We start from the raw sequence: 20920 nt of genomic DNA on the forward strand, positions 1-20920 counted from the left end.
GCTTTGCTCATCTCCATGCCCGCAGTCCCAGGCAGCGGCCAGTGTCCCGGTTCATCCCGTAACTGCTGTTCCCCAGGAAGGTGTCCAGCCCTGATGTCAGAACTTCAAGGCACTGGAAACCCCTGCCAGGGCGCACCGTGCCGTTGGCTGGTTACACCCCAAACACACGCTTCTGGTCACACCTGACTCAGCATCTCCTCAGATCCCCTTACCTCCATCAAGGACCAAGGCCACCGTAGGTGTCCTCAAGGTGATTCCTCTCCAGCCTCCAGTTCCTCTTGCAGGACCTGCATTGAGGGCTGGTATCTCCTCTTCCCCTCCCAGCTCCTCCCTTATTTTCTCACATCCACACCCCTCCTTTCCTTGCTTTAAATGGTTTCACTTGTACCCTCAGCTGTCTCCTTTCCCTCTGCTCTCCCCATCCTCTCCTCCTATCTGCACTCCTCAACCTCCTCCCCACCTCATGCAGAGTCCCTGCAGGACACTGCCATGCTCCACCCTGGACCGTACAGCTGGTTTGGCTGAAAGCATCCCAGCAGGTGAGGACCAGCACAATGTCCTGCAACCAGACCTGTCCCAGCCCTGGGGACCAGCCATATTTCGGATGAGGCAGCCAATAACCCCAGGAGGTCCTCAAGGCTGGTGTGGTGGTGGCTGGCACTGCAAAGGCTGCCCGTACCCTGCCATGTCCGAGGGGATTGCAGAGGGCTGTCCCTTCCCAGGATGCTCTGAAGCAAATGGGATCTGCTCCCTTAACGGGGCAGCACATCCCAGACCCACCCCACATCCTTCCCTAACCCAGGAACCTTCATTCAGGAGCTCTGCCCCACTCCCTGGAGAGTTTGCTGGATCAGAGGGGCTATGAAAGGGGTTGGACCATCCCCAAATCCCAGTAACTCCCTCCAGGCCCCAGGAAACTGGGAAGGCGAACCAGTTTGGGGTTGTCCAACCATGCCCCAGCTGCACCCTTCCCTGCTGCCACCAGGGAGCATCCTGGGAACACTTAATCAGGCTGTCTTCACTCCGGGTCCATCTGAAACCCTCCAGATATTGTGCCAGGCTTTGGGAAGATGCCGTTCTCCTTATGCCTGGTCCTTAGAGTCCCTGGTGTCCCCACAGCCGGATGTGACCCAGCCCTGCTTTGGATGCACAGGGTGCCTGCTGCCATGGTGGGGGCACCCAGCCACTTGTCCCTGCCCTCCCCCATCTCTGCTGCCCCCATGCGGCACGGTGTGACAGCTCTGTGCCTTCCCTGGAGGAAGCATCACCCCAGAGCATCTCCAGAGCACCTGGGTCAGGACATGGGCTTCAGAGAGCAAATGGGGTTTGACCTGTTGACCCAATAACCTGCAAGGGAACAGCCATGGAAGAGGACGTTCCATCCTGCTCCTTGTACATGTCAACGCAGGAAGGACACTCATATTTGTGCAGGGGAAAGCCACCAGCCTGCCATGACCAAGGACCAGTGAGGGCCAGGGCTGAGGCTGGCGGTGGCTTTTGCCACCCATCCCACCCAGATGTCCCCATCTCCTGGGGGTGGCAAAGATCCCAAAGGATCTGGGAACAAGGGGAGACATGGAGGGTCCTGTGCCTCCCAAGTGGGTGACTTCCCCGGCAAACAGCGAGACGGACGGAGGGATCATCCCGACCACCTGCTCCATGAGGGAACCCACCCTTTCCACAGGCTGGAAATGCCTTGGGATCCCACCGGGCGATGGTGGCCGGAGGCGTCATTCCTGCCCGGCACCTGTAAAGCCCTCGGAGATCCCATGGGGTGGCAAAAGGCTGCAGGAATGCAAGGCGACGTGCAGGGCTCTTGCCCAGCCCTGGGTGCCACTGAAGGTGAGAAGCTGATTTAATTTCGCAACCTGCAAAGCCCCTGGGGAGGTGGACACAGCCAGGCTGGGCACCAGGGCTGGTTATTTTCTGTCCCTGGCAGTGTGACTTGCAAAGCAAAGTGTCGGGGCTCTCCACAAGCTCACATCTTCCTGCAAGCCGGTCCACGACCCACACCCCACCCCACCACCTGGACGAGGAAAAAAAACAACCTTTGGTGGTCCATTTTTTCCGCTGCTCGTGACCGCGGTCGCCTCTTCCTTGTGGGGCGCAGGAGAAGCTGATGTCCTTTTGCACCCCAGAGTGGCAACCGGGAGGGACGGGGGGAGGACGGAGGGAGCCGCCAGCCATCGGTTATCTGATCCCGGCAGCTCCGGTGTAAACTTAGCATGGCCTTTTGGAAAGTACTCGCTGTGGCAAAACACGCAGTAAATCACCGTTCTGCATGCCAACAATATTTCAAGATTAGCAAATCTTACAGAGCTCCTTGGGTTAAAGCTCGGTTTGGGGTGGTGGCTTGCAGCCCTGCCAGTGTAACTGGGGGAGCTGGGGGGGGGCGGGGGGAGTTCTTGCCACCCCAGTAGTCCCCTCTCCCCCCAGCCCCCGGGGATCACGCCGGGCTGCAAATGTTTCTCGTTCTATGGAGGAGATGGGGCAAGGTCCGGGTCAGCACTGGGCATGGGGCTGCAGGACCCCCACGCTCACCTGGGTGCCCACCCCGTGCTGCCGAGGAGTAGGACCGACCCTCTGATTTCCCTGCCCTCTCCTTCCCAGCCTGCTCAGCCCGGCTTGGAAAATCCCCAGTTTCCTTCTTTTTTTTTTTTTTTTTTTTATCAGGTAGCAAACCCAGCTCCCCACCGGCTGCCCTGGCCCTCTCCAGCATCCTCCCGTGCTCTCTGGGGCGAGTCACCGTGATCCCCAGCACCATCACCCCGGCTCCTGGTCCCCCGCGTCCCCAGCACTGGTCACTGAACCACAACCCTTCGGAGTGGGAATGCCCAGGACTTTGCAAAAGCCACCCAGGAGGTCAAACCCCAGTGCCACCACCTGCTTCCAGACGTGCCATGAGTTTCCCAAGCTCAGCTGAGGGCTAATTCTGCGCCAGGACCCTGCCGGTGGGGTGAAGAGGAGGGACAAGCTCTTTGAACCCAGCAGAAAAAAAGGGGCAGCAAGATCCTGGGAGCCAAAATCAGGTGCATCCAGTTGGGAAATCAGCCATAGGCTTGGCATGCTGCGGGTGGTTAACCCTTGAAACGCTCTCCCAAGGCCAAAGTGGCCCAGAGTTGGCGTTTTAACCCAGGACGGGTCACTGGCTCAGTACGGGAGGGACTGGGGAAGATCCCGTGCTACACCTGAGGTTGGGCTCTGCAGCTCGACTCTTTCCATCTATGGATGCCCGCTTGCAAACAGCGATGCCAGCCCGGCCGGGAGCCTGTAAACTGAGACGTCTTTGCACCTCCTGACCATGAAACGGCCTCGGAAAGGAGCAGTTTCCCTGCACGATATTTGCAAGTGGGCTGCAGCCCAGCACCAATCCTCCCTGCCCATCCAGCGCTGCCCCAGCCCCTCTGCCGGGCACCACCTCCAAGAAACCCTAAAAGGGGTTTGAAATGTTCCAGGTTAAAACCATCAGGTGGAAGGAAAAGTGGCCAAATTAGCTTTGTTTTCTAATCCCTAGGAGTTTTGCAGCCCCCTCTGCAAACACCGTGCAAGAAATGGCCCCTAAAGTTTTTGTTTTGTTTTTTTTTTTATGCAAAAATGTGCAACCTTTAGGGTCTGTGACTTGGACTTGGGCTCTCTGCACCCAATTAGAGCAGGGCTGGCTTTGGGGGATAGGGGATGCACCTTGCTAAGAAGCCACAATTTTGGTGTCCCATGAGGGCTGGCATCTCTTCTCACCCAGTCCCGGTGGTGGGTTGGAGGGTCCCAGCTGGGTCTCAGCCCCCCCTGTCCCAGCAAGTCCCCCTCCACCCACAAGCACCAGGGGGAAGAGGAGCAGGCAGAGGAGGTTACGTGGCACCAGGTTTTGGGGAGCTGGGAGTGATCACCAAGCACCGAACGGGGCAGCGAGCGAAGCATCAGTGGCAGGAACAGTGCGAACACACATGAGCTGAACCCGCACGTCCTCAGCCCAAGCACAAACCTCCCCGGCGTCGGATAACCAGAGAGGAAAGTCTCTCAGGAGGAAGCTCCCCTCTCCCACAAGGTCTCCCAGAGACATTTCTTTGCTCTAATGCTGCCATCCAGTGGGAGAAACTCCCTGGCATGGGAAAAGCTGGAAACGAGGATCTCGGGGTCCCCAACCCCGGGGTGGGGGAGGGCATCCACCACCACCAGCAGCCTTGGGCTGCCCTCGGGGACCTCCCTGCCAGGGATGCGGCAGGCAAACCCGAGCTTCCATCTCCAAGCCCCGACCCCCAGCCTGGCTACGATGGGCAAAATAAAAACCGCTCACATGTTGCACGCTCCAGCTGCTCTGGCACCTTAACACCCTCCCGAAACGCAGCACCCAGCGAGGGCACGGGGAAGGGGGGGAGGATGCAGCGGGAGGAGGCAAGGAGCAGCGAGGCTGAGCCTTCCTCGAGAGGAGGAGGAGGCAAGGGGCAGCGAGGCTGAGCCTTCCTCGAGAGGAGGAGGAGGCAAGGGGCAGCGAGGCTGAGCCTTCCTCGAGAGGAGGAGGCTGCGGTGCAAGCAGAGTCCCAGCAGCGATGACACCCCCTGTCCCGGTGCGATGCGGCCCCGTGGGATGCTCACAACGGTGTCCCCCGGCCACGGGATATTTGCAGTCTGAACACGCCACGCCTGGAGAAAGCCAAATTCCAGCGTGTATTCATCAGCAGTGGGGCTGCGAGGAGGAAAAAACAAAGCAAAACAAAGCAAAACAAAAACAAAAAAAAAACAACCCCCAAAAAATCTAAGCACAAAACTCCCCGGGCTCGGCTCAGGGAAGAAAACCGACTTTGGCAGCAGCGACAGAGCAGTGCGACGGGCGAGTGCTGCATCCACGGTGGCCAGCAGCCCCCAGGATCCCACAATGTGCCCGTTTGTTGTCCCAGTGGGAGGCTGGCTTCCCGCAGAAAGGAGCTTTCAGTGGGAATATTCAAAAGTTCAACCTCTCGCAGCAGCGCAAGGTTGGCTGGATTGTGCGCCGGGCACAAAGGGACAGTGTTTCCTCGGGAGCGGGGAGGTTTTGCGGCTGGGAACACGGCTCTTTTCTTCCCCGCGCAGAAGCCGTCTGAGCGGAGGCACGGCAGAATCGAGGCAGGATCGTAGTCAGGGACTTACCTTAAAGGGAGAAAGCAGAAAAGATTTGTTTATATGGGGAAAAAAAAAAAAAAAAAAAAATCAAAGAATTTGGGGATTTCTTTTTGGCTGAAGGCAGCAGCTGTTTTGCCAAGGTGGCTCCGGTTTCCAGGAAAGCAGGGGATTTTCCTCCAAAATCAAGGGGGAAACCCCCTAACTTTTTATTTTCCCTTCGTGCCAAGAGGAAATTCCTCCTGAGAACAAGCCCTGTGCGCAAACAGACTGCTCTCTCCTCCAGGAAGCGCAAATGCTCTCTCACCCATTCACGATCAGTCGGAAACCTTCCCCTGGACCAGCAATTCCCTGATAACCCCAACCGAGGCAGCAGCATCCCGGCCGGGTCAGAGGCACGCACTCCGGCAGGGATGTGTTTCGAAAGCATCCGCCACCTCTGCGAGCTGGCAAAGGCCATTTCTCCTGACTGCAAACCCAGCCCCGAGCTCCAGCCTACGCTCAGGGAAGGAAAGGGGATGGGAAGAGTTGCAAAATAAGAAAGGAGGATATTTGGTGTAGGAAATCTGATCTACAGCTGCAAACAGCCACGCTCTGGCATTAGGGCTGAGAACTGTGCACAGCTCATCACACCCAAAGGCCTCATAACCCATAGCTGTGCCCAAAGCCCCTTCTGTGTGTTTAATTACTGCGTAAGGACTGCCTAAAAATGGCAGAGGAAATATTAGGGGTGTGGGCAGGCTGAGGAATGGAAAAGGGGACTTTTTTTTTAAAAGATATCACTGGTTTTAACGAGACTTCCCCCGTTGGTGGGTCTGGAGTGGTAAAACCACCCGGCAAAGCTGAGCAGCTCCACTGGCGTCCCAGTTGCGTGCCTGCAATGGGACGGCCGCCGTATCGCAGTTCTAACGAACTGCTCTCCCTTCCTGTAACGAAGACGGATGGCAACCGGCCTCGAGCCCGAGAGTTGGCCGAGGTGCTTCTGAGTCACTCCGAGAGAGGGAATAAATCTCTGCCCGATGGAGAAACGCCAGCCCGAGGGAAAGCACAACCAGGCCGGCGTTCCCAAGCGGAGCCAGGACAAGCTCACAGCCGATGGCTGCGGAAATGAAAGCACGGTGGCACCGTCAGGGTGGCTTGGCTGACTCCCCATCGTGTTTTAGAGTGGGAGACCCCAAAACCTCCGTCCCCTGGAGGTCCAGGTCACTGAACATGGAGGGGACGGTTCGGTGTCACCCCCGGTCCCGCAGCGGCGGCGCTGGGCACCGTCCTTGGCACCAGCGGGCTCCCGGGTGGAAAAGGGCTTGGAGGAGTCAGGGGGACAGAGCCGGGCTGGAGTGGGGGTGCTGGAGGTTTGGGGCAGGGCCTTTTGTCCCCTGAGGTGTAGGACAAAGCCACCCCCTGCCCCCGGGGTCCCTGCCCCGTTTCCCACCCTACGCCTAAGTCATGCCCTGTGCCCCTACCCGGGCTGTGCCCAGCTCCCCACCGGGATGCTCAGCACCGTGTGCGGCGGTGCTCAGCTCCCCCCGTGCCTGGTGCTACCGGTACCCCCGTGCCCAGCTCCCTCCTGGCACCCCCGTACCTGCTGCTCCTGGCTCCCCCATACCCGGTGCTCCCGGTACTCCCATGCCCGGTTCTCCCTGCTCCCCCGTGCCCAGCTCCTCCCGGTACCCAGGGATGCTCCCGGCTCCCCCATTCCCGGTGCCCCCGGGACTACCGTGCCCGGATGCTCTCGGTGCCCGGCGCTCCCGCTATCCCCGTGCCCGCTGCTCCCGGTTCTTCTGCAACCAGGTGCTCCCAGTTCCTCCCTTCCCCGCACTCCCGGGACTCCCGTGCCCGGTTCTCCCGGTTCCCCGTACCCGGCGCTCCGGGACCCCCCGCGCCCAAGTGCCCCCGTGGGGGTGTCCCCGTGCCCGGCCGGTGCCAGGTACTGTCCGTCCGCCGCCCCGCTCCTCCTCTCCTCTCCTCTCCGCCCCGTCCCGTCCCTCCTCCCCCGGGAAAGCGAAAGCGCGGCGGGCGGAAGCCGAGAGCTCCCCGCCGGGCCGTGCCGCGCCGCGCCGCACCGGGGCCGCACCGGGACCGCACCGGGGCCGCTCCGCGCCCGGGGCCACCATGGCTTCCATCGGCAACTTCTTCCGACGGAGCCTGCGGCGCTCCGGCCGCAGAGGTGAGCGTCGGGAGGGGACAGCGGGGAGCGCAGCCCCGCGCCGGGGAGTGCCGGTGCCGGTGTCAGTGTCGGGACCGGTGTCGGTGTCGGGACCGGTGTCGGTGTCGGGACCGGTGCCGGTGCCAGCTCCGGCGCCGCTGCTGCGGGAACCGACGGCTGCCGGCAGAGAGGGGACTTTCCCGGGGCAGCGCAGCGCGGCCACGCCGGGTGGGACCGACGGGACGGGGAGCGGCGCCGGCACCGGCACCGGCACCGGCACCGGCACCGGCTCGGTCCCCTCCAGCCCTGCCCGTAGGCGCTCACCCTGCGGAGCGCAGCTCGGGCCACCTTCCCCCGGGGCTTACCGCGTCTCCCGGGGCTTTACCTCCATCCTCAGGGGCTTACGGCGTCCCGGCAGCTGCACCCCATCCCCTGTCCCAAATGAGTCCCAAACCCCCCATCCCCAGGGGGGAAGGAGGTTCCCACATCCCAGGGGCAGCCCCCCAGGCTTCCTATTACCGCATCCCCAAAAGCCATTATCCCACCGAGTGCAGCGGCGCAGGGCACGCCGAAGCGTGGCATCGCGGGCAAAGCGGCCACACGAGCCCTTGCACCAGCCGGGACGTGCCAGGTCCAGCCCGCGATGGCGGGCACGGTGGCCCCGAGGCAAGTCAGTGTTGCGGAGCCTTTGGAGGACGGTGCAGAAATTGGTCCTTCGGGATTCTTGAGCTTTTCCGAGATACAGGATGGATCATCGGGGTTTTCTGACCTGCCATATCTCAAGCCACAGCAGAGCAAGTCAGAGCAACCTGTGGATTTGGGGGGGGGCTCACTGTAAATTCCCCCCCCACACACACACGTCTGTTTTGTGCTGGCTGGCTTTTGCTCCGGGTGCGATATATGTTTTTCCGAGCTCAGCAGAAAAGCTTTGATAAAGCAAAAGCCGGTTCCTCTCTGCTGGGGCAGGTGGGTGACTGCGCCGTGTGAGAAGCAGAGCTCCCCCGCAAACAGTCGTGCCGGGAGCTTTCGGCGCGCCGCAGCTCAGGAGTTTTACAGGAGGAAAGAAACAAGTCGTGCCACATCACAACGTGGGTCTGAGCGCAGCACTCAGCTGATAAGAAAACCCCGTTCTGGTCGAGGAAGCTGTTTGTGCAGCAAAAACTGTTTTTCTTTTAACGCTGGTGGCTCCGGTGCCATTTCCGTGTGGGCCCCGGGTGCACCGTGGCAGCCTTTGCCCTCTCCGCGCCCGCCGGAGGATGGGGTGAAAATCCACAGCAGCGGCAGCCGCTTTCCATCCAGGAGTGGGGTGAGCCCCCCCCCGGCCGCCTGGCTCAGCCCCCTCCTTGCAGGGGATGCTCCCACTGCTGGGGGGGGGTGGGGAGGTGGGGGTGGTCCCCAAGTCTTCCCCGCTTGGGCTCGGGGGGAGTCGTTGGCCAAAGCTTTTGTGACAGTGGCTCGTGTCCCTGGGACTGCGAATCCTGCTGTTTTGGGGGAGTGCTGAGACCTCTGACGCTACATTAAACCCGTCCAACTCTGCCTGACGGTGAATGGCCCCGTACATCCCCAGAATTCGTCTTTCCAGCCCAGGGATGGAGTGTTACGGTCCCGGAGGGATTTAGGCTCTGTCGGTGCGGGCTTTGCAACCAGACCCGGCGCAGGGGAGCGCTGCCGGGTGACACCGTGCTTTCGGCAGGGCTCGGGGCGCGTTTTGGGCAGGTGCGTGGGTCCGTCTGCAAGAGGCAGACCCACAGCTTGGCATGGCCAACCTCCCCCCCTCCCTCCCCCCCACACCGGTACGGCGGGTTTTACTCCGCTGTTTGAGAACGCCGTGGACGTGATGCAAATCCAGCCCTTGCTTGAGAGCGCGTCTTGTGTTCTCCGAAATGCGGGATGGGACTGGATAGGCAGGATTTAACCGGGTTTTCACCTTACCCTGGCAATCTGCGATGGGAAAACAACCGACGCCGGTGTCCAGCGAGGATGGGGGATGCCAGCAGCCCTCCCCGCTGCACAGCACGGTTCCCCGGGGTCCCCCCAGCACCAACCTCCTGCCCCGGCCCCATAGGTGAGATTGGAGCGCTGAGACCATTGCTGGAGCATCCCAAGGAGGAGCGGGAGAAGCAAAACGCATCTTGTTGACCTTTTTTCCCTGTTCCTGAGCGCCTTGCTGGGCTGTCACCTGGGTGATCCCCTCCGAGGACATACCAGCGCTGTCTGCAGCCGAGTCTCATCCCCAAGATGCTCCTGGGCTTCCCCCTGCTGCGGAGGGACTTCTTCGGGATGAATTTCACCTTGCCAAGAGGAAGGACTTTGCATGCGGAGGTGGAGCAGCCTCGGGGTGCACGCGGGGGAGGCTTCACACACACACCCCGCCCCGAGCTGGGAAAGACATTTCTGGGAAGAGACATCCCGGGATGGGACTGTGAGTGTCACCTCCTCAGATGAGCTTTCTGCTCCCGTTGGCTCCCAATGACCTGGAGCAAAGGCTGGAAAGGTGTTTCCAGACTAAAGGAGGCGGCTATGGAGCCAGTGTGATACGGGGCATGGGGTGTCCACCAGCACTGCTTTCGGAGGAGGATGTCATGCACGGGCGAGAAGGACGATGGGAGCAGACGGCCATGGCCATGCCTTGCCCTGCCGAGCTGTGGCACAACCAGAAGAGCTGAGGGCCAAACTCTGGGATGCAGGGAAAAACTGCAAGAGCCGGTTATTTCATCCAGCCACACGTTTATTTTCCTGCATGGTATTCCTAGGAGCAGCTCAAGTATTTCTGTTCCAGCTCCATGCCATAATCAGAGCCGAGACCAAGCCCGGGACAGTTTCAGTGCCAGGAACCGGGGATTTAGAGAGTCACAAGCGGCTGCTGGGAGAGGGACGAGCTGTGGCATGGACTGGCTGCAGCCTCCCGTCAGCATTTAACGCCTCTTCTTCCCAGTCCTCGGATCTTGCTGCCCCACCATGATCATCCCAGGGCCCTTGGAGATGTCAGCTTGGGCTCTTTTTTTCACTCTTATTTCTTATTTTTCGGGTTGTGACAGCTGACGCTCCCCAGCTGTCCTCCCCAACCGGCCGAACAAGAAATGGGATGTAATCTCAGGGAATTGCTTTGCTTTGGGACCTATGGTTTAGGGAAAACCCTCGAGTATCTCATTTGCAATCAGCAGTTCCCAGGACTGAGGACATCTGGCAGGGAGAGGTTGGGATTCATCTTGTTGGAGCCTTTGGAGGTGCTCGAACAAGATCTGTGCTGTTTGTTTGCTGGGTTTTTTTTCCCCTAAGGGAATAAAATTAACTGCTGTAAAAACATTCCCACACCTTCCCACAGATGCTTTCTGCAGAGACCGTCTGCTCTCCGCCGTCCCACGTGCCGGCTTCGCTCTGGGCGTCCCTCTGCCCTCCCTGGGATGGGGCGAAGGAGGGCTGGGGGTGTCTGATGGCACTTTGCTTTTCTCCAAACGATTCATAAAAACTATTTCTCGTTCCTTTCCGTGTCCTGTGCCGTCATGTCCCCAGCTGCTCACTGTCGGCATCCAAAACACTCTGTGCACCAGGTCCAGGTTCCCTCAAGCCGCTTTGGTCGGTTCATGCGTAGCTCTGCATCCCCTCTCCTGCCATCAGGACACCTCCTGGCCTTTCATTTCACTCTGCTTTGTTTTTTGGGCTGGGTTTTTTTTTTTTTGGCTACAGAAGGAAAAGAGGAGGAAGGAAAGAAGGAAAATAACCCCTCGCGGGTGCCACAGGGAAAACCAGGAGAGCGGAGCTCCATCCTCTATTCTGCTGGACAGTTTTTCTTCGAGTACCTGGTGGTGGTGTCGCTGAAGAAGATGTCAGATGGACGTTATGAACCCAAGATAACCTATCAGTTCCCAAAGGTATTTAGTCCAGTGTTTCTGGGTAGATGAGTTTTCCAAATTTAGAGGAAAAGGGGATGTTGCTCCTTCCCCATCAGTAGAGCCGGGGGAGGAGAACAGAAAAATACCTCATGCCCTGGAGTCGCAGACCCAAACCCATGGGGTTGAGGTTGCTGGGACCGTCTGTTGCTCCTTACGGTCCAAGGCCTGGGTCACAAACCCCAGAGGAAAATCCTGGGGTGCTCTCTGGTCTCCTGTCCCAAAAAGAGGACACATCCCATCCCATGGCAGCGAAATCACACCGGGGGGTGGGGTGGGGGGTGGCACAGGAGGAGACCCCCTGTTTGCAGTGGGACCCCTGGGTGCCTCTGCTTTGCCCCACTATCCATGGGGTAAAAGAGTCAAAAATTGGATTTTGGGGAGATGCTTGTCCAGGGATGTGCAGGCACCCTCTGCTTTGGTCTGAGCCGGGGGTTGCTTTGGGACACGTCCCACCCCACCCCACCCCATCCCCTGGGGTTATGGGCACCCGCCATCACCCTGACTCTTGGCATCACTTTGTTCCAGTGTGAGAACTTGCTGAAGGGCCAGAAGGAGGAGGAGGAACGTCTCTTGAAAGCCATCCCCCTCTTCTGCTTCCCCGACGGCAACAACTGGGCCCCCGTCACTGAGTTCACCAGGTACCTGCCCCACTGTGGGGTCTCGGCCGTGGTTTCCCACCCCGTGCTACCGTACCCCTGAGGGCTGTGGGCTGGAAGAGCCGTCCCATCCCCACGTGTTGTCTCTCCTTGCAGTGAAACCTTTTCTTTTGTCCTGACCAACGTGGACGGCAGCAGGAAGATCGGCTACTGCAGGCGGCTGCTGGTGAGCATCCCACCGCCCATACGCCCATCGCTGGGTCAGTGGTGGCTATGCCACCCCATCCCTGTGGTGGGACGTGATGCCTTGTGCCACGCTCAAAGTACAACTCTTGGGGACATGCCTTAGAAAGCCACTTGCCTTGGCAAAGGTGATGACAAGCAGCAAGGGGGTGCCCAAAGGGATTTCATTGGAGCTTTCTTCTGCTGGGGCATCTGTTGGGTGCTGGGTGGAGGAGAGCAGTCTTTGCTGGAGCCCAGGGCTGGCCTGAAATGCAACCAGGAGATGCGACGGTTGGGAGGTGCCATTCCCCATACTGGTGATCACTGTCCGCACTGATCTCCCACAGCTTCCCTGGCTCCCTCCCCTTGGCCGCAGTGCTCAGGATGGCTGCAAATCCAACTCAGGATCAGGATGGGGATGCGCGTGCGCCCATCCAAGTGTCAAGGAGCCAGGTGCCCTCAGCCCCATCCCCAAAAATGGCTTCTGATCAGTGGCTGACTTTCTCAGCTCATGGATTTGGCCAGTTTGGGGCCTGCGAGGTGCGATGGAGGTCTTCCTTGGCTGCTGATTTACACACAGCCTGCTTAAATAGGGACATGAATAGGGACACCATGGCTCGGTGACTTGCTGGATCCCACCACCCTGCTCTTCCCTGGGGAACCCGCCCACTTCTGCACCCAGCGCTGAGCTTTGGCTGTTTGAACCACATGTCTGGAGGGCTGAAAGTGCAGAGAGCAAAAGGACCCGGGATAATCCAGCTGGAAAGGGAAAAACAGCCTGGGTACTCATCCCGCTGGTCCCTGTTTATGTAGGAGGCAGGATTAGCCCCGAGGATGGTGGGGCAGGAGGTCTTGAAGGACGTGTATGTGGGGTGGAGGAAAGTTTGGGAACAGGTCAGAGGGCTTAGCACAAAAATGATTAATAGCTTTGGCATCTGAATTGCCTTCTCCGGGCACCCCCGGCTTTTACAGCACCAACTGCGTCCTTGGCCTGAGCCCCAGTTCTGAAAATCCCCCAGAGGGTGATTGGGCATCTTCTGGGAGGGGTGAGTGGGGTCAGGGGAGATCTCTAGGGAGAGCATGGAGCTGGTGCAGTGGGGTTTGGAGATGCTCAAACCCTTTTCCCATCCTCTTCCAGCCATCTGGCCGTGGTGTCCGCCTCCCCGAGGTCTTCTGCATCATCAGCTGCCTGGGCTGCTTCGGGCTCTTCTCCAAGGTAGGGATGTGGTGTCTCCGTCTGGCGCGGTGGTGGCCCCAGCAGCCAGCCTGTTGCCTGCCGGGGTTTCACAGCTCACTTTTTTTCTCCCCCAGATCCTGGATGAGGTGGAGAAGAGGCGCCAGATCTCCATGGCGGTGATTTACCCCTTCATGCAAGGTCTTCGGGAATCGTCCTTCCCAGCTCCAGGGAAAACCGTCACCATTAAAAGCTTCATCCCCGAGTCGGGCACAGAGGTTGGTGGGGGTCTCGGGGTCTCAGTGTCACCCTCTGGACTGCTCCAACATGGGGAGCTCAGGCTGTCTCCATGAGCATCCTCCACACCTGCAGCACCTATGGGTGCTCACCGGAGCAGTGGGTGGTGGGTCGGGCTGCCGGGGGCCTCCTGGGGGAATGGGTCCAGGAGGAGAGCAGCAAGCAGTGAGGATGAGGATGGGGCCCATCCACAGGTAGTGCTGCCCCATCTTTGCAACGCAGCGTCTTTGGAGCTCCATCAGCCTCGAGCTGGAGCTTCCAGCACAAAACCTCCCCGGATGCCGTTTCTTAACGCGTCGGTGCTTGCACAGCCGTTACGTCAGAGCGGGGCGTCGTGCCGGGGGCCGTACTGGCCGCACCCCACTCGTCAGCCGGCGTTCGCGCCTCCGAGTGGGGCACAGGGGGCTGTCGGGGCGCGCGGTGGTGCTGGAGCCATTGCGGGGTGTCGCGGGCGGCAGCTTCCCCTCCGCACCGCCACGCTCGGCACTCAGTCGTCTCAACGCCCGCCCCGCTTTAGCATCACGAGCGCACGGCCGGCACGGCGCAGGCGTGCGGCAAGCCCGGCCTTTCCCCGTGGAAAGGAGAGCTGGTCCGGGCATGGTGCCTGCGGGGGCTCATCCCGCCCACGCGCTGCCCGGGCTGGCACAGGCAGAGCCTTTGTTTTTGGGTTTTTTCTTTCTCTTGTGGCAAAGTTGAGGTGGGAAAAGGGAGGACCTGCCCTGGCAGCGAGGAAAATAACCTCAGTGCTGAACATCAAGAAGAACGTGGCCAGCAGGTGGAGGGAGGTCATCCTCCCCCTCTGCTCTGCCCCGGGGAGGCCACATCTGGAGTACTGTGTCCAGTTCGGGGCTCCCCGGGTCAGGAAGGACAGGGAACTGCTGGAGAGGGTCCAGCAAAGGGCTACGGAGATGATGAGGGGACTGGAGCGTCTCTGTGATGAGGAAAGGCTGAGGGACGTGGGGCTGTTCAGTCTGGAGAAGAGAAGACTGAGGGGGGATCTTATCAACGCTTATCAGTCCTTCGAGGGCGGGTGCCGGGGGTGGGAACGGTCTGTGTTCAGTGGTGCCCAGTGACAGGACAGGAGGGAACGGGCACAAACATGACCGTAAGAAGTTCCATCTCAACCTGAGGAGGGACTTCTCTCCTGTGCGGGCGGCAGAGCACTGGCACAGCTGCCCAGAGAGGGGGGAGTCTCTCCCTCTGGAGCCATTCCAAACCCGCCTGGAGGTGTCCTGTGCCACTGCTGGAGGTGCCCCTGCTCTGGCGGGGGGTGGCACTGGGGGAGCTCCAGAGATCCCTTCCAGCCCTCACCAGTCTGGGATGGTGTGATCCCGGGGATGGGTCTGGCCAGGGTGGTTCTGAGAGCGAGATCCCTCCTCTCTAGTGCAATTTAGCAGCTGGCTATCAAATTGCAAGCAATTTCTTCATCCGGGAAGGCTTGTGCAAGGGCTGCGCAGGTTGCTCAATGCTCTGGCCGCAGGCCAGGCTGCAGGGAGAGCGCGGCCGGGGGTGACGGGGCAAGGACGTTCTTCGAAAGAGCCGCGCTTTGGGGCTCCGGGCAGGGGTTGGAGTGAGTTTAGGAGATGAGTGAGAAAACGAGGAAAGGGGTGAAAAATAAATCCCGGGTATTGCATGAGACGGGAGCTGGGGATCGTGAAGGATTCGTGCTGGGAAGGGGCTGCCGGAGCCCAGCCAAGCCCCGGGCTGCTGGTTGGGAAGATGCTGCTTCAGCTGGAAGAGGTGGTGGTGCTGGTGGCCTGGCAGATTGGAGGAGGGGGATTTCCCCCCCTTATAAAGCTGGGGAGAGGGGCAGGACTCTTAACCCTTCAGTGGTCACCGTCTCGGGGCTGCCTGCAGCAGGGCAGAGGTATCGACCAGGTTTGGGCGACTCTTGTCTGGGGCAAAGCCAGGAGAACAGATAAGTATCCTGCACCTGCAAATATTCATCAGAGAATTCACTTTTGGGCCATCCTAGCTAGCATGAGGCGAGCTGGCTCTCCCGGAGAGGCTTTTGAGGAAGTTTTTGTGGTTTTTATAGCAAAAGTCATGCCCTCATTCCTCCACCCTTTCCTGGGTAACGTTCTCTGATGATGATGATGATGATGATGATGATGATGATGATGATGATGATGATGATGATGATGATGATGATGATGATGATGATCTGTCAGCCACCGAGGCGGGGGCACGTCCCCCTTGTGAGTGCTGGAGAAAAGAGGCATTTTCGTTAAAAATCCAGTGCCCCAATAAATAAACCCCACAGCGCCCATCGCCGCTGGCTTCCCCCGCATCCTCAGCGCAGCACAGCCCGAATCTCCAGGCAGGACAAGATGAGGTTTGTCCCTTACAGATGCTGCAAACTCTGGGTCGTTAATTGCTCCCAAATCACCTTCTCGGGGTGGGGGGTCAGGGAGGTGCAGGGGGAGTGTCCCATCTCCTAAGTCGGGGTTCGGGTGGCTCTCGCTCCGCAGCTCATCGCGCTCACGCGGCCCGTGGACGCCCACCTGGAGCACGTGGAGTTTCAGGCTCTGCTCCAGCGGCTCAGCCCCCACCGCATCCTGCTCATCTTCGCCTCCGCCGTGTTGGAGCGACGGCTCATTTTCCTGGCGGAGGAGCTGAGGTGGGTCCCGGTCTGTTTATTTTAAAATAGAAAAACAACAACAGCAAAACCCACCCCAACCCTTTCCTCCTGCAATGCCACCACGACGGCTCCTTGTCCCGCAGCGTCCTGTCGCAGTGCATCCACGCGGTGGCTGCTCTCCTCTACCCCTTCACCTGGGCTCACACCTACATCCCCGTGGTCCCCGAGTGCCTGCTCGACACCGTCTGCTGCCCCACGCCCTTCATGGTCGGCATCCAGATGCGGCACCTGGAGCGGGTCCTGGAGCAGCCGATGGAGGAGGTATTTCATCCGGGTGAGGGGAAACATCCAGACAGAGCCATCAATTAGCCTGTGACCCTGGGTTTGGGTCAATCCAGGGGTGAAGGCTGTGGTTGTTCCCTTTTCCCATCCAGGGATGCTGGAGATTGGGGCTTCTTGCTTGTCCTCTCCTGTTGGCACCTGGGGCAACATCTCCATGTCCCCCTCGGGGAGCTGCTCTCGGCCAGGCCGGCTGTCGGCATCATCCCAACCTTGCAGAAGTGGAGATCTGCATGGGGAGAGCCGCCGAGCCTGGGGCAAACATGGTCCCTTGGGGGGGATGCCCTGGTCCCCCTGCCCAGGTCCCTCCAGCACAAGGGGGATCGATCCCTCTCCTGGCTGCCCAGGGAGGTGGTGGAGTGCCCTTCTCTGGAGGTTTTCAAGACCCGCCTGGATGCAGTCCTGAGTAATGTGCTCCGGGCAATCCTGCTTTAGCAGGGGAGTGGGGCTGGATGATCTCTAGAGGTCCCTTCCAACTCTGAAAACTCCGTGATTCCGTGATTCCTGCCACCCTCGTGGGCTGCAGACCCAGCGGGCTGATCCCAAAACGGGTGGGAGGAAGCCTGGATGCCTCGGTAGGGCTAAACCTGGTTGCTCTCTGCTCTCTTTCAGGCTCTGATAGTTGACCTCTGCGAAGGGAAGATCATCCGGGAGGTAGGTCCTTCTGTGCAGCGCTGGGGTGGGGGCTGGAAGGGGGGGCTCGCCTGGCCCCTGGGTAGCCGCGGGAAGGGTCCCTTTCCCCCTCGGTGCAGCTACTTGGCAGCTTTCGTATTTTGTGGTCGGAGACATCTCGGCGTCACCCATCCGGGTGGGGACGTCCCGTGAAGGGAGGTCTCCGTCCACTGCATCTGTCTTGTTGTGAGCTGGAGCAGCAGTGTCCGAGCGTTGGGCATCCCCCTCCCAGCATCGCTGCAGCACCCTGCAGTGATAATTAAACAATAAGCTCCGCCGAAAGCTCCACTGATGGGCGGCACTAACCGCTGCCCGGGGGCCATCTGAGCCGGGTTCCCACAGGAGCTGGGTGCTTCACATCCCCGTTGCCTTCCAGGTGGGCGATGAGGAGGAGATCTTGCCCGTCAAGCTGCAGAACGAGATGCTGACGTCTCTGAACAGGCACAACAACAACAACAACGTACGCAGTAAGGACGTCTCTTTATATACGGTAAAACGGATGCAAGCTGCCTTCCGCAGATGGCCAGAGTCCTCAGCGAAACGGTTTTCCTAAAGAGATCCGGCCTGGGATGTTTCTGCCCCAATTTGCAATAAAATGCAGCCGCAGGAGAGAAATCCCTTGGCCTTTCCCCCGTCCTGCGAAACGCGAGAGCAGGAATAATTAATTCTGCTGAAAAAAAAAAAAATAATAAAATAAAAAAAAATTATGTTTTGCCAATATTTGGCCTGCAAAGATGGGAAAAGAAACGCAGCCGGTGCTCCCTCAGCAAAATTAGTCTGATCTTCCTTTACTGGCAGGGGGAGGTTTCAAGTAAATAATTTCTGGGGATGCAAACGGAGACTGAGAACCCACCAGGTTAAAATCGGGGCGTCTTTTCTATGCTCAGAGGTCCCCACCTCTTGTGCTCCGTTGTCCTCTTCCAGCATCCGAGCAGGTGAACGCGCTCGTCTCCGAAGCCTTCGTGCAGTTCTTCGTCCGAATGGTTGGCCACTACTCCTCACACATCAAATGGAGCAAAAACGGCTCGGGCACCTTCCAGGAGAGAGCCTTCTGCAAAGCCATCGCCTCCAAGACCAACCGCAAGTTTGTGAAGAAGTTTGTGAAGACGAACATGTTTTCCCTATTTATTGAGGAAGCAGAAAAAAGCAGGATCCCACAAGAAGGTAAATGGCCCCATTTCCCCTTCTCTCTCCAGTCGGGTGATCTCTGCAACGTCCTGGGCTATTTGGTTGAGGGAAAGAGATGCCCCGTACCCGGAGGGGGACGCAGCTCGAGGCTGAGGATGCTCAGGGCAGTGAGCAGCACCCGGTTGCTCTCAACAGCTGCATTTCTCTGTCCCTGTCAAACAATAAATAATAATAATAATAATAAAAAAATAATCCCTGGGCTCATTTTAGATCTTTTTGCTTGACTGGGGACGGGGCAGGCTTACCGAGAGCTCAGTGTTTAGGCAAACATGCCAGTAGCGGCGCAAATATTTGGCTTGGCCGCAGGCAGCAGCTGGGAGCTGGCTGCTGCCTGCGCTGCCTGCGAGCCCTGACTCATCTTTGCCACCGGCTCCGGCGCGGACCCGTGGCGACTGGGTTGGTCCTTTCCCCTTCCAAGGGATTTGCAGGGCACTGGGTAGAGCTGAGCCTCCTCCCAGCCCGCGACGAGGACGAAGAGGAGCGATGGAGGTTGAGGGCACCGCGGTTGCCGTTCCTCTGCCCTTTTTAGGTCAGACTTTATAGGTCAGACATGGACCTGGGTCCGCCTGGGGTTGGGAGAGAGGGATGGCACAATCCCAGCTTTTTTCTCGGTTTATTCCCGGTCTACGTCACCTTTTTTGGCTATTATTGGCCTGTTTTGGCATCCTCAGGGTCTCCCGCTTTCTTTCCTCCTTGCTGGTTGGAGAGGAAACACAAAAACCAGAGGAGTGAATGCATGGATTAAAAATTTAGGCTAACCCAACATAATAACAGGGAGGGGATTCTGCCCCTCTGCTCTGGGGAGACCCCCCCCGCAGTGCTGCCTCCAGCTCGGGGGGTCCCCACAGCAGAAGGCCCCGGAGCTGTTGAAGCGGGGCCAGAGGAGGCCCCGGAGATACTGGGAGGGCTGGAGCCCCTCTCTGGGAGGACGGGCTGGGAGAGGTGGGGGGGTCAGCCTGGAGAAGAGAAGGCTCCGGGGAGACCTCAGAGCCCCTTCCAGTGCCTAAAGGGGCTCCAGGAGAGCTGAGGACGGGTGCCACAGGACGAGGGGGAATGGTTTTAAACTGGAAGAGGGGAGATTTAGGTTAGATATTAGGAAGAAATTGTTCCCCGTGAGGGCGGTGAGCCCCTGGCGCAGGGTGCCCCGAGAAGCTGTGGCTGCCCCATCCCTGGAGGTGGTCAAGGCCGGGTTGGACGGGGCTGGGAGCAACCTGGGCTGGGGGGGGGTGGCCCTGCCCGGGGCAGGGGGTGGCACTGGATGGTCTTTAAGCTCCCTTCCAACCCAAACCATTCTGTGATTCTATGATTCTCTAATAAAGCCCATTTTGGGTGGGTGAGAGGGATGGGTGGAATCGCAACAGCCCCGATTTCAGGCGGGTGCTGCGGTCCGCAGCCCAGCGCGCTCTGGCAGCCCTGGATCCTGCCCGGCCCGAACGCTTGCATTTCACTAACCACCTTTTTTCTCACCCGCAGCCTATTTCCAGCAGAAAATAACAGATTACCACGAACAGAAGAAGCACCGAAGGGACTCCTGAAGTCCAGCCGGGGAACACGGGGACGAGCAGGTCCCCGCCAGCAGCAGCCCCACGGCGTGCCCCCGTCCGAGGGCAGAGCACGCTGCGCTCCGCTGCATCTCTCCGCTGGTTCCAACCCATCCGTGACTCACGACACGCGTGGGCAGCACCGAACGCCGGTTTCTACGCTTTTTTTTTTTTTTTTTTTTTCTTCTCCTCGGGGCATCACTGCACTGGAAAACTCTTTTTATTTTGCACAGGGCTGGCAAGCAGGCTGGGATTTCTTTTCCGACCTTGCTAAGCAAGAGGGACAAACGGTGACTCACGGCGCCCGGCGCTGCGCAGTCTCTGGGCTCCGTCAGGACCTCCCGCAGCGAGGGAGGGAAGGCAGGGAGCTGGCTGCCGGACAACAAAGCTTGTAGAGTTGGAAAAAAAAAACAAAAAAAAAAAAACAAACCCAAACAAACCAAAAACAAAAAAAAAAAGAAAAAGAAAAAAGAGGGGACGAGTAGGAAATAGCGTTATTTCTAATTAAAACAAACCTGGGTTTTGCAATTAAGTAACATCCTAGCGAATAAGTTTCTGAGGTTTCTATTATTAACAACCGTTTCTCTTTTATTTTCTATCAAGATACGCTTGTTGTTAAATACCGGCAGGAACAGTTGCGGTGGATTTTAGCGGTTTCCTCTCTAGCAGCCGTCTGCTTCGCTGGTGCCGCTTAGAGCCCAGTTTAGCTCTTTAAAGAAACAAAAATCTTCTTTTCCAACAGGTTATTTATTCGTGCGGGAAGCAAACTGTGAAGGCCACAGGGCCGTGGTTTGTAGCAGAGGGAAACGGCTGATCAACAGCTTTGGGGCGGGAGGAACAGTTTCTTAAATGCAGTAGTAAAACATGTCGACATCCTCCTGGTTGCTGGTTTTGATGCCCGCTTCTTTTAAAACCGCGCAGTTCATCGAAGCGCCGTCCCTGAAACGCGACGCCTGCAGCGGATTTAAAGCTAAATGAAGGTTCTTCCCCCTTTCCCTGATGCACTCACAGAATCACAGAATTATCAGAGTTGGAAGGGACCTCTAGAGATCATCCAGCCCCACTCCCCTGCCAAAGCAGGACTGCCCGGAGCACATCGCTCAGGACTGCATCCAGGCGGGTCTTGAAAACCTCCAGAGAAGGGCACTCCACCCCCTCCCTGGGCAGCCTGTGCCAGTGC

The 20920-nt window shown here is 58.8% G+C and overlaps 1 protein-coding gene across 1 annotated transcript; it reads left to right on the forward strand.

Moving 5' to 3' along the window:
- Positions 1-7141: 7141 nt before the first annotated feature.
- DENND2D (DENN domain containing 2D) lies at positions 7142-20609 on the forward strand. Its single transcript, XM_082494497.1, has 12 exons — positions 7142-7258; positions 10925-11109; positions 11656-11768; positions 11883-11952; positions 13087-13164; positions 13260-13400; positions 15891-16039; positions 16144-16321; positions 16952-16993; positions 17388-17478; positions 17936-18175; positions 19673-20609. The coding sequence occupies exons 1-12, from the start codon at positions 7204-7206 to the stop codon at positions 19732-19734; spliced, it is 1404 nt and encodes a 467-aa protein (XP_082350623.1). The 5' UTR covers positions 7142-7203; the 3' UTR covers positions 19735-20609.
- The last annotated feature ends 311 nt before the right edge of the window (positions 20610-20920 follow it).

The sequence above is a fragment of the Vanellus vanellus genome, assembly GCF_965231255.1.
Source record: "Vanellus vanellus genome assembly, chromosome: 23".
Taxonomy (NCBI): Eukaryota; Metazoa; Chordata; class Aves; order Charadriiformes; family Charadriidae; genus Vanellus; species Vanellus vanellus.